A 13,770-nucleotide genomic window follows, 5' to 3' on the forward strand; every position below is an offset into this window, starting at 1 on the left:
CAGTCAGGACAAGTTCACCATGTCCTTACGTGTGGGGCAAGCTTTAATGCTGCACCTTTAGTCTCACTAGCTTCAGTGTGCTGTTGCCACAGCCAGGCTTGTGCTGACGTTACCTTGCTCAACTGGGGCCCGAGACCTGTCCATCCCATGTGCGGAATAAGTCGGAGCTCTGTGGGAAACTGGTACCTGCTCACGCTGTAAATAAAGACTGCTGCTAGCCTTTTTTCTGTATTAAACCACCTTCCCCTTGTCATGTCCTGCCTTGAGTGGCTGCATTTTGCAAACTGAACGTTTTCCATGTGTAGTGTGCCCCTATGCATGTGGAGTGAATTCATTACATTTGGCATGCTCGGGAGTCAGACACTGACACTTCCATTCAACAGGTCATAAAATGGAAGCAGGGAGGAGGTTAAGGGCCAAATCAATGATTGAAAACGCAAGGGTAGTCTTTCTGAAAGCTTCTTGGGAGCTGGGCTGGACACAAAGGGCCAGGAGTTTAAATGTATGTAGCCATTGTACTGCTCAGCAGTGCAAGGCCAAGGCCAGGCGCTCACAGATACCTTTGAGGATCTGTCCGTAAGTGACTTAATGGGCAAGTCCCGTCTTTAGAAATAACTTGTGGCCAGATCCAAGGAGATATAGGTGCCTCCTAAAGGTGACCCAGGGTGCCTAGGTTTTGACCAGGGAGGTAGCCAGTAGGAAACACTGTGCATAGGGGCATGCCTGAATGTAGCTGCTTCTCCGGATTAGGCACCTGTCTCAGGGCTGCAGATCCAGACTGCCGAAAGGGAAGGCACCGGCCTCAACCAGGACCCCTAACTAGCACAGCCTTGACTTAACTCTCCATGATCACTCTCAAACAAAGGTGGTATCCACCTTTTGTCCAAAAGCCCAGGAATAAGAGCATTTGCCCTGAAAGCTGGAAAATTTGCTTCTAGGTCTGCTTCACCCTCAGAGGAGTCAAATTCTTATTTCTTACTTTCCAGGGGTGTGTCCTGACCAGCAGGCTAAGGACTAGGCTGGGGGCAGTGGGGGTGGGAGGTCAGAGGGTGGTTGCCTCCTCTTGATGCCCGCCTTCTGGGCAGCCAAGCTGGCAAGAGCCCAGACGGAGACTGAGTAAGAGTGTACAAGAGATGTTTAATGTGCACCAGACTAATTCTACTGTGCATTAGCACATCATGGCAAAAACTGTGCTAGTCCACATTAGAATGGGTCTACTGCGCATTAAGCATCACAAATAAGACCGTGTGCCATTGCTGCTGTGCATTAGTGCCAGCTGTTGCCCATTTATGTAGTACTGCATACTAGAGGGACTAAATTTAATTCACAGTAGCAGCACTGCATTAATGCACGTGTAAACATTCCCTGTGTGACTTTGCAGCCTAGAGAGGAGAGACTCCTTCTGCTAGAACTGTTTCTGCATGGACTATTAAACACCTAAGTGCAGGTACCTGCACAGCTGATTTGTATTTGGTCCTACATCCCATTGACAGCCAGTGAGACTCAACCTTCCTAAATTGCTTGCAAAATTGGGCCTTACCTGTTCAAGCCACTCAGGATCACCTTCCCAAAAGTATTTCAGTTCACAGGGGACAGCTGGACAAATTATATGGAGGCAAAAGTGAAGGGAGAAAGCCACTGTGCTGTGCAGTAACGCTTCAGTAAGTCTGCTTTTATTCTGCAGTAAGCGAGACCTAAGCCAGGGCAGAAACTTGTTTCTAGGTCTCTCAGACAGGTCGAAAATAGAACAAGCGTGCACGTGGAAGCCGTGTTCCCTTCTCACGTCTTCAAACAGGCTGAAACAAAAGGCCTGAGCGGCCCAGCTTGGCACAGGGGAGGGTGGAACCGAAGCATGTGGGTTATTAATGCATCTGAGCAGAAAGAGCCAGCAAAATTCCACACCCCAAAACTGGCTCCCTGGCCTGTCTGGCTGTGAGGATTTGGTTTATATACAAATAAGCCACAGAGCGGTTATTCAGAAGTTTACATTATTAATTATAACAGCTAACTACTGTATTTAAGCTGCCATGGAATTGCTAGTCCGCCACTCCACTGTGCAGTCGAATGCTGGCACATTCGTACAGCCTGCAGATCCAAAGTAGATGACGGCTTGATTCTGAACTTTTCCCTAGGTGTGAGTCAACATTGATGATTCATGTGTTTAATAACAAAACCATACTGGCATTTGGTGGGCTCCAGGATTTATACTGCAGAATCTCAGGCCAATGACTTCGCCAACATCTTTTCACTAGCGAACAAACTTCTTGTTCTTAAAATACAATTCACTGAGCTAACAAATGAGGCATAAGAATAGAGTCCATTTTGAGAGTTTTGGAAAGCTCCTTGTTTAAGGCTTGTTTCAGACTTGATTGAATAAGGCCTTTATCTGAAAACCTAGGTGCTTTCATTTATTTATTTTAAATCTGCCTGTCCCTTAAGTCCTGGGGTTACTCTAGGAAGGGCTCAGAGCTTTGCTCAGGTGAAAATGTTTCATGCGTTGAAAACTGCTAGGCAATGTTCCTGTTCCATAAAAGAGGTTCTAGACAATTAAAAGCTGTATTTAATGAACAGACTGTTTAATTGCTGTTTACTATGCTCCTGCTCCAAACTACATACACACACCCTGTGCTCAAGCGTGACGGTGTATCCCATGATTATAAGCACGCGTTGGCTCTAGCACCTCACTGAAATGGCATGGATAGAATGCTGCTGCTACTCAGGGAGCTGCGTTTGCTAGAGTTGCAAATACCGAGATGGGAGGGCTGTGCTCTAGTCTTAGGTTGGGCTGCCAATGCTGCACCCATTCTCTCCTCACGTTTCCACTTGAATAAAGCACAAGCAGTCAGGTTTTACACATGGGAAGTTAATTTCTTCCTTAAGGATTGAGCTACAGTGACCTGCACTCAGGTCTTGGCAGGAAAACCAGGGCATTGTTACAGTTTTTTACAGACTGGAAGACTTTAAGGAAATGGGCAATTTATAATATTGTTTTTTAAATCTGATTTTGAAGCAGTCAAGTAGCATGCAGTTTAGTGACATGGCATGTTTTAAACATGCCTGATGTCTTGGGGAACAAGGACATTTTGTGTTTTATTTTTTATTTTTAATAGTTTAATGCTGAGGGAAGTTGTCAAATTGGCAGCACCAGAACTAAAGGGCTGGTTGATGCGATGCTGCAATGCTAGTTTATTGGAGACACGTTTGTTCTCAAGTTTGGCAGACACTTGGCTCTCTCTCCTCATTCAAATACATGCAGATGTGTGCCCTACGGGCCAGTTCAGGGCTGCGGGTGGCTGTGGCTCTCTGCTTCAGGCACGTCACAGTGCTGAGAGCTGTCGGGTCTGAGGCTCGCTCTTTCTCATCGGTGGTCTAGGATCAGTGCTTTAAAAAGGTGTTGCTCTGGAACATGCTTGCTCAGAGCTGGTCCTTTTTTTTTTTTTCTCTGACACATCATGAAAAAAAAGGTGCGTCTTGAGCCATGGAAGTGACCTAATTAATTACATTGTTATTTTCCAATATATTTGTTCTTTTACGATTAGTTAGCCAGGTCTGAAAATCTTGACACTGAAAATATTCCCTTTCTCTGTTCTTCTGTTTGTACTTAGTGCTCAGGTGTGTAATGAAGATTAAATAAATTTTAGCCATGATACCTAGCACCCTTATGACACTTTTCATCCAAATATTTCAAAGCTCCAGGCAGTATTCATTATTGGTCTTGTTTTGCTGATGGGGAAACAGAGGCAAGTAGAAATTAGTAAACCTGCAAAAACAGTGGGTTTTGACCCTGTTAGACTCAAGGCATCCACTGGAAAATGCCAGCTTCTAGCTTTCACTCATTTCTTGACTAAGGAAAAATAATAGAGCAATTCTTCTGTTGCAAAGAACTCAGAAAGACTGCAACAGGTCAGAAAGTGTTGACACTGTGGATTCCTATTTGAAATTTCTGGGTTTATCTTGTGAATCATGTGTAGGTGTTTGCACACCTAACAGGGCTAATACTGTGTGGCACCCCATGGTATCCTTACAGGATCTCCCAGCGCCTTGGTTGAGAATCACTGGGCTCAAGTCATACATCAAACTATCAGTATGAAAGACAGAAGGGAGATTCCCCTGATGCCCAATACTGCGATAACTAGATTATTGACCGACTGCTGCAAGGAAGGAAAGCCTTACACAAAAAGCCAGGTAATAATATGGAGAAGACTGTGAACAAAAAGCGAGAGAAATTTAAGTTATAACAAATTTCAGTACAAGTATGCAAGAGGATACATTGTATACAATGTATTTGTAAACATCCTCTCTGGAGTGAAATAAGGAAGATAGGTGATTACAGAGGAGTCAGGAACCTGGGTGCACAACTATTTTTGGTTTTCCTCATGCTGATTTTGGGATTATGTAGTCACTGCCAACTCATCAACATAAGTAGTAATATATATATATATATATATATATAAATCCTGCACTAGTTCAGAACCTCTTTTGAATTTGTCAATAAAACCACCTAGTGCAACTCCCAGAAAATGACCTTGCTACACTAGAGGTCTTTTCACATATTTTATATACAGCACAAAAAACTGCAGGGAAAAAGAAGGATGAACATGGTCACAGGGTTGGAGTATAAAGGAAAACATATGCCCCTTTCCAGCTAAATCCTTATTCAACATTTTTCAGGACAGAACTCCAGGAAAGCCATAAAAGAATTATTAAAAACTGAGATTTTAGGAAATAGCATTCTTGATCTTATGTACATTTCTAGCATCACTTCCTGTATATTTTTAAACTGAAATCCTCTTAGCATGCAAAGTAAATAGATTATGATATACTGGAGGATTAAGGATCACTGTCTGGTGTCAGATTAATCCCTCATATAGACCATCACTTGTAGTGACAGAAATATGGCTGCAATTCAGCAAAACAGCTCTACAGCTAAGTAACACATTTCAGCATTTTCTGTAGAACAAGTGAGAGGTTTCCTTGGTCTGTTGTTGTGTTGCATCTATCTCGGAAATTAAATTTAAATCTCTATCATATAAAACACATGCTTTCCTCAAATTACTGTAAGGATGCACGAAGTAGCTATCCATTATACACACAGCTGTATGCAGTGAGATCCTGTGGTAGACTGCTCTGTTTCATAGCTCTCTCTTTATTGATATTTTCCCCATCGCGTACGTAAAATTTTATGCATTTTAGCAGTTTTGTTCACTTGAGATTTAAGTTTTTCAGCATGGTTTTAATATACTCAGCTGAATACACTGATACAAACAAACTGTTAAAAGAGATTGGGGATTTTCTTTTGCTACCAAAACCACTCTACTCAGCATCTGTTAGATTTCAACAGCCTTTTAGCTCTTAGGGAAATGTCTGACCATCACAAAGCAAAATTATTCATTTTATACAAATGCAGATTTTGTTGTCAACAAAATGTTTTTAACATGTTATACAAATGCAGATTTTTAGTCAACAAAATGTTTTTAAATGTTTAAAACATATTTGCTGTAAACAAACAACCCTTTATTTTCAGTCAGGTTATTCAATAAAAATACAACTTATTCACAGCAATCAAAAATTTCATCAAGTAGATTGTTGGCTTTCTGTTTTAGTTTCTGAATGGTCCAAAAGATCAGGCGTAAACCACATGTATCTATACAGTAGAATAAAACCATGTGTACATGCATGATACTCTGCATCAAATGGTGGGAAGGAAGACTCATCACAATGCTCTTTTCTCTTTTAATAGTTCAGAAAAAAAGTACAGTAATGAAATAGGTTAGGTTACTTTCTCAGTACATTTTCTCTTAGTGGTTAGAAGAGCAAGATTAAAATCTGGACTCCAATGGCATGATGTTTAAGAGGTTCCATGTCTTTTTTTTAAAGGCAAAATAATGGTTATTCAACTAAGATGATATATCTAGATATGAAAATTGAGAGCATTTTTAGAAAAATGCTGCTGACTGTGAAAGGCTGCTCTTTCACAGAGGTATCCCAAGTGAAGATTTTATCTGCTAGTATCTCAGTAGAATGGTTTTCAGAGCCTTAAGTGGAAATTCAAATCTGTATCCAAGTGAAGATTGTTAAAATATATAATCCATAGAGAATTACAAAGAATGATCTCTGTGAGCTTTATAGGCTTGTTTAATAAAAAAACATATCTTTCAACATTGTTTACCATAATAGGAGTATTCAAACTTATTAGATTTTGTATGTCATAAAATGTCATGATGCAAATTTCACTGTATCACCCTTCATAAATATGGTTCCGTTTTTGCAGCTATATATTCCTGTAAATAAAGCAACAATTTAGTGTTTTAAATACAGCATTTCTGAAATGTAGACCTGAACTTCCTCTTGAAGGGCCTGATTCAGGGTTCACAGGAGCCAGCTAAAAAACAGTTGCCCACGAAGTTGTCGGAGAGATGAATCATGCCTTACATTTTTGTTTCTTGAAAGTGAAGGCATTCACAGTCTTGATTATACTAGACCAAAGTGTACCACTTTAAGAGACCCACTTCCTTCAGTTTCCTGGGGAGAAAGAAAGACACAAAAGTATACTCTTTGTAGTACAGAAATTAAACAGGAAAGATTTCAGTTTTGCATCATTATACTTTAGAAAAACTGCCCAAACGAAATACAAGGACACTTGAACAAAGCAAAACATTTACTCCAATTAACTCTATAAAGAAGCTTACAGGCAAAAGCTATTCGTCTACCTTATAATTAAAACTTATGATGAACATTATAAAATTGTATTAATGCCAGTATGTAGAGAGCTGGGTTTTCAAAGCTGTGCTATATTGCCCTCTTCATCTAGGTCTTCAGATAAAGCGTACACATTATATACAAATGCACATAAATCAGATGCTCCCACTGCATGTGACTGGCTGAAAACCTAGCTCATTTTTGTCCTAATATTTATTAATGAAATGTCTTTAACTGAATGTCCCAAAACACATGGGTGTTTCATAATTTATATTACTAATGTTCTTACAAAAAGTGTGAAATACTTTGTTATAGAAAGTGCTATAAGCCAGTGAGTCATTGCTTCCCTTTGAATTACATATAAGTAGTTATCTCTTCTTGATGTAGAGCCAGCTAGGTGTGGAATTACGTTTATGTCCTGCTGTGGTACACAAAACATATAAACTTAAATTAAAAAAGATGGGAAATTGATAGCAACAAGGTGTGTGAGTTAGGACTGCTTCCAGCTGTGTGTGCTGGTAAGTTCAGTGTGATTCATGTGACTTTTTACTCTCAGGGAAAGGGAAAAAAACCCGTCAATCTAATAGAGAGCATTAACCAGAGCAGCAGCTCCATCTCATGGAATATATATTCTACGACAGAGATAGAGATCATGTTAAACAGCACTCCGGTGCATACAGCTGTGTGGTACAGACAAAAAACGTTTCAACAGCCAGACTTTTGCTACAATGTGGGAACCCCCCCCCAATCCACATTTTACTTCCAGCTTCTTGTTTGGCATTTTCCCTGCCTGGTAGATTTAAGGAACATTAAAAGGCTTGTTTTAAGGAGGCACTTGGCCATTACTGAATTGCTGTTCATGAGGCAAAAAAATAGTTTCTCCTATCTCTATATAAAAATAAGCAGTTTTATATAGCACACTGAAGGCTATATAATATTGAAACTGAGGCTACATCTAGAGAGCGGAGGAGGGAAAAGGAGAGAAATCCTAGCCTACAGTCGAGTCTCCTTTGCGGAAAGACCTGCAACTTCTGCGGGCGGCTCTGCAGCTCAAGGATGGGACTCAAGTCACCTCAAGACCCACCTCAATGAGCCGTGGCAGAGATTATGTTTGAATCAAGGGATCGCTGCTGCCGACAGCGATGAATGAAGCGTGTGCAGACATTCTGGAGCCAGCTTGGGTTCTGCTACTAGTGGAGCTGCAGCAGCAGGGAGCTGTGTTTGGGATAGCTACCCAAGTGTTTACCCAGCTTCTTAGGAGGGATTTGTGGCCTGCAATGTTTCCAAGATTGTGAGTTTAAAAATAGCAGAGGTATTGGATGGCTACATGAGCTGCAATGACTGTGATGTAGATCTACCAGCGGTTATCTTTGCAGGTGAATGTCACATCATTCCCTCAGGCCAAGTCCACCATACTTCAAGTCCTGTAGCAAAGTTGCTGACAGAGAGTTTGGATGCCCTAAAGTAAACATGGTTCTTTGGGATGCTGTAGGTGGTAATAAGCAGCATCCCACCAGGGGTGCCTCTGCCTCTCATGCATGAAAGATTCGGTTTCTTTGAATAGCAGTGTCTCCTAGGTTTCCTCGTGATCCTCTACAAGGAGCTGCAGCCCTTCCCTCTGTTTCCTTGCACTGTGGAGCCCACAGTATCTGATGACACCAAAAAAAGCTCTAGGGAAGAGAAAACTGGTCGTGGGATCTGCACTGACACTGACACCTCAAAGAACTGAAGATCCAGCGTCACTCACTATGCATCACGTACATGATGCCATCAGATGTAATTGGCAAGTAGGCTGGTGAGTGGTTGAATCCAGTGGTTTTAATTGGACAGTGGTTTTAATACTGCACTTCTGAACTTGGATTTGTTAAGGGACCACTGCTGGTCAGCTGCAAATCGCTGTCTCAGGAAGTCAGTCCTTTAGGTTGCTGCTGACTCCTAGGAAGTGAAGGACCACCAGGGCATGGTGCCACCAGACACAGAGATAAGCAGCAGGTTCCTCATTGTTTATGTGATGCATAACTATAGTGCTCTTTTGGGAGATTTTTTGCTACCCGATTCCAGAGGCCCATAGTCCAGGTGGCCCAGGCCGGATGTTTGGGCTGTACCCAGTTTATCCATGATCAGCATTTTTGTTCTATGGGGGATTAGAAAAGGTTTTCCTGCTGTGTGATTCTGGCATCCAACCTGCAAACTGAGCTCTGCAATGCCACACTAGGGCGCTGAAGTCTCTATCCAGTCTCAATGGAAAATACTTTCACTGCAAGGTATGGCAATGGCCTGGCCATGATTTGTTCTGCGTTCAAATCTCAAATACTTCCTATGAACTAGGAGATAATAATGTGCGAGTTTGTGTCCTGAAATCTGAGAACTGCCAAGCAGGCTTAAGCCTGAGGAGATGGGATAATGGAGGCAAGTGTTATTATCCTGAATCTGACACTATCCATTTGTTCAGTCTCTTGCCTATTGTCTGTATAAGGAAATATCATAAGTGGAAACCTTTTCCCTGTACACCTGAGGAATTGCTTCTGTTGGCTCCAGGTGAAATGGTACGGCTACTTCTTTTTGTACTAGGGACTGTTCTCAAGAACCTTATGAGGCATGAGAGAGGAGAGGGGTAGGGGATGGGGTGGGAAAATGATTGGGGCTTGCTTTGTGATTGCTTTGTCAAGTAAGGATGAGGATTTCTTCAGTGGAGACTAGGGGGCCACAGATGTTCCACCACTGCTCCAGATTCTTGGGCAGTGATGTCAAGCTCCACTGCCAGTGATCTGGGTGGTGATACCAATAGAGAGCCTTGCCTCTTAATCCAGGGGGTACAATAGTGAAATCTGCCATGAGATGATGGCCCCCAGTAGGGCCAACGTTACCAAGGTGATTTGGTGGCAAGAACAGGATCTGTTATGGAGTCAGTCCAATGTCATTTTTGCCTCCTCTGTGGTAGTGTCCTGTGTGTGGGATCTTTAACACAGGCTTTTGGGTGGCATTCAGGTGGTGACTGAGAGGCATCCCTGCTCAACAGTGGGGAGAAAGGATAGGTCAGCGATGGTGACCTCTTGTTGTACTCTCCAAATGGCAGTGATGCTTCAGCTCTTCTCGGGGCTGATTCCAGACTGATGATGTCTCCAGAGGGATCTGGTTCCCTAAGGACACACTTCAGTCCTGTAATAAGCACTGCAGTTGGTCCCTGCGTCTTTGTTGGTGTCCATTTAGCACCACCTCCTTGGCAGAGGACTGAGATGCCCTATTCTTGGAGGGATGAGGTCTCCCTTCTTCTCTCTGGGGTGATGTCTCTCACCACCTACAGAGGTAGTTCTTTTTGGCCCTTTCAGTTTTGCCTTTGCATTGGTATCAGCATGGGTGCCCTGATGATGACGTTCATTGCCACTACAGGAGCTGGTGCCACTCTTATTAATACCATTACTAAATTGGTAGCTGCCTTCAGGGCTGCTGACAGCATAGTGCTGGGCTCATCAGTATCAGTGTAAATAGTGATATTTCAAAGGAGTTTTTTGCCTATCTCTTCTTTGGTGTACAGCTAGATCTGGGTATGGTGTCTGCTTAGAGGGGCACTTCTTGAGGACAACTTTCTGCTTTTCTTGGAGAGGGAGACCTCCTCCATGTTTAGAGATAGGTATCACCGGATAAAGTAGGTATTCTTTCAGCTGTGTGCCCCTTGATTTGGAAGTCCTTGAGATCAAGCACTAGCAGACATGGCTCTTCTCCAGATAGAAGAGGCATCAACTCTACCCACTGATGAGGGCCAGTCAAGTAGGTGTTAGAAACCACCACAGCAGTTGGCATGATGCACTCTGCCATCCCTGTTGTGTTTATGATTAGTTTTCCAAGTTGTGTCTTGCTGTCTTGGGTGATGAGAGGGATGTGAGGGAGGTCTATGACCTCTTATGGGAGCACATGTAGGTGCAAGACACCTACACAGCCCCAGTGGACACTGATGATTTTTTTTTTTTAAAGAAAAAGTAATCTCATGGGTAGAAAGCACATGTACACCTACATTGGGCTGCACCGTGCCATGCACCAAAAGAAGTGTGGTAAAATTTCATGCCTTGCTAATGGATGCAAGACTCTTAGCATTCTCACTTGTTTAAATGACACTAGACATTTCAACATGGACAATAGCATTATCTCAGTAATTAACCTGCAGTTTTGACTGTTTCTAGGCACAGCAAAATACCATGTGCTCAAGCCTTATTTTTCTGTTTAACATTCAACACTAGACACTTTGTATCTTAATCATGGCTATGCTCTGTTGTTCCTTTTTTGCTTTTAACTCCTCCCTAAATTAGACTGACTACGCCTCGTCTTTCACCAGAAGGGCAGTACAGGAATTCTCTGTGGGAGGTGTGGTCATTTCACAATATAGATTAAGCTAGTGACATTTACCTGAAGTTTTTCAAGTGTCATACAAAGGCAGGTGAGCCTTGTTAGCCCTATATCAGGTAGGGAACCTAAGCTACAGAGAGGTTAAGGCCCACATTTTCAGTGCAGAACATCTGGAGTCTGATTTTAGAGGCAGGTGATTAGCAGCTTTTGAGGTCTGGCCCTGCTCACATCAAGCTGGACCCCTCCCCCTGCCACAAACTATGGCAGTCCTAATTACTACAGACTTCTGAAAATCTGGCTCTAAATAGCTTGCTCAGGGCCACACAGCTAGAATAGGATTAGGTACAGAAGATGGCTCTCAGGACTTCCAGGCCCCTTATCTAATTAAAGATGGGCTGGAACCCAAATGCAACACCCAACACTTAGGAAACGTCAGGAGGTCACCCCAGCACTGGAAGCTGTGTAGTTCCACTGGATCTGAATTTCCACACTCATCCCCACCTGTCTCCAGTCACTAAGACTGGACTGACGAAGAAGGGCTGGTGATCAGAAGTACATCCAATCATCTCCTTTAGAAAGTAGCTAAATCTATTTAAAATACTTGAGCTTTTTTCTGGCTGTGTGACAGTAAGATGTCTGGGAGGTGATTGGCAACAATTTTCTGTGTGTACCTTGCAGTTTCAGGGAAGTGTTTCCTCATTGTTTGGATTCACAGTGAGCAAAGAATGTACAGGTGATGGTGTATGTATAAGAGCTTATATTCCCATCCGAAGGCAAACATTCTCACTGAGATCCCCGGTCTCCATTTGCTCGGAGAATAGGCCACGTCTGTTCCTTTTTGGCACAGCTTGTCTTGCGCTATGGGGCAAAACAAGTCCTCAGCTTTGTGGCGGAGGAGGTCACGCTGGCAGGAGAAGCTGTGCAGTCCAACTACGCAAGAGAGGGCTGGGTTTTGGGTGTGCACCCCTTGAGTGGCACAGAGCCCAGCATTGTGAGGAATCCCTCTGATGCAATGTGCAAAAGGCAGATGAGGAAACAGGGAAGTCAGGCTGGAAGAGCAGCAGGGTGAAAGGGGGGACATGCTGGTACATTAAAGATATTACAGCCACTGGGCGCCACAGCCATCCCCACAGCTTGAAATGCAAAGCTGTATGTTGCACAGGCGTTGGGGGGAAGGTCCCTTTCTTCCCTCTGGTCCTCAATGGAATTGTTCAGACCAAAGCCCCAGCTAGGGCAGGGTGCTGGATCCTATGTGTATATGCAGTTTAGTCCTCTGCTATTCACAGTAACAATCTCTAAAGCATAAGCATAGTTCCCTGGTCAGTACCGATACTAGCCATTCTACCATGCCATTTCTGTGATTTCTTTAATGAAACAGCCTTCTTTACAATCAGCTGGACAAAAAGAAATGTTTTTGATTCTCCAAGGGCAGATTTCCAAGATCTTAGATTACTGATGCAAGAACTTTGAATACATAGAATGATATTTTAACAGAACAGAAAAACAATGTATTTTTTTAACTGGAACAGAACCGTTTGCATCCAGCACAGAATGCTGAAATATGCATGTAGCGTTCGGTAGAAACATTTACATGAATAGGATACATTAATAGGATGATTATATGATTAAGCACTAAAAATTCAATAACATTTTAAAGCCATACATACAAAGTTAATAGTGTATGTATGGCTTTAAAATGTTATTCCACTGTGAAAAGTGATGTCTTACCAGGATTGCTTCCTTGAGAACTATGAAATATTGTCAGAGCTATTCATTTTAGTGACAAAAATAAATTTTCCCTTCTACTAGTCTATCAGGAGCCTGCACAACTGTGAGAGAAGAGCAGGAATTTCTTTTTGCCTGTGTATCAAACAATTATCTTCCAAGTTTTCAGTGAGTTCCTGCTATGCATACTTCTTGAGATCAGTGGCATTGCAGAGATGTCACTAAGGGCATCATTTGAAGACAATGGGATTGCCCAGATTACATTGGACAACTGCAATTTATTTTGCAAAACCTTCACCAAAGCTGCCTGTATGCATGAAGGGAAGAACCCAGCCTGGCTGTCATTTTCCCAGGTTGAACTTGCAAAAAGAATAGTGGGGGAGGGGACAGGACATATGTTTTTGCTGATATATTTGCTCTGGAGACACTGAATGATGAGGAGTAGAGCCCCACAACAAACAGTTGCTTTTCAGAACAAAAATGAATTTTAACTTTTCTCTAGCATATTAAATTATGTTCAGTTACATTATCACATATTTTTCACATACCGTGTCATGTGATTTATCTGCAACCTTATATACATGTACATGACACGGTATGTGAAAAAATATGACATGGTATGTGAAAAATATGTGATAGTCTAATTAGACATAATGATGTATAATGTCCTATTTTGTTTCTTTTCTGTTTACAATTATTTCACTGTGATGGTCCAGTATCTTAATGCCGGAACTTCCCTCCTTCCTTTATACAGAATCGGAATAATTTTGGGCTGTACAGGTTTCTTGTTGCCAGCCCCAATCCTTCCTTAGGGGCAATTCAAGGGATGAGAGAACTGGTTATGAAGTTAACTGAGGTGTACACATATGCAGAGAGCACTTACCTTTGCTGCAAACATAGGTATCCTCTGTTAAGACACAGACTGCCAACTATTTCTCTATACTGTACATGTGGGACCAGCTTAAAGAGGGCAGCGCAATGTTAAGGAGGCAGCTGGGCTAGAGA

The 13,770-nt window shown here is 42.4% G+C and overlaps 1 protein-coding gene across 2 annotated transcripts in view; it reads right to left on the reverse strand.

The window, feature by feature from the left end:
* Positions 1 to 6,210: 6,210 nt before the first annotated feature.
* WDPCP (WD repeat containing planar cell polarity effector) overlaps positions 6,211 to 13,770 on the reverse strand; it is a 287,418-nt gene continuing 279,858 nt past the window's right edge. For both annotated transcript variants that reach the window (XM_014525820.2, XM_025192301.1), the window contains exon 19: positions 6,211 to 6,522. In XM_014525820.2, the coding sequence (XP_014381306.1) occupies positions 6,472 to 6,522 (51 nt within the window). In that variant the 3' untranslated portion in view covers positions 6,211 to 6,471. The remainder of the gene's footprint in view (positions 6,523 to 13,770) is intronic.

Source organism: Alligator sinensis, unplaced genomic scaffold, assembly GCF_000455745.1.
Source record: "Alligator sinensis unplaced genomic scaffold, ASM45574v1 scaffold219_1, whole genome shotgun sequence".
Taxonomy (NCBI): domain Eukaryota; kingdom Metazoa; phylum Chordata; order Crocodylia; family Alligatoridae; genus Alligator; species Alligator sinensis.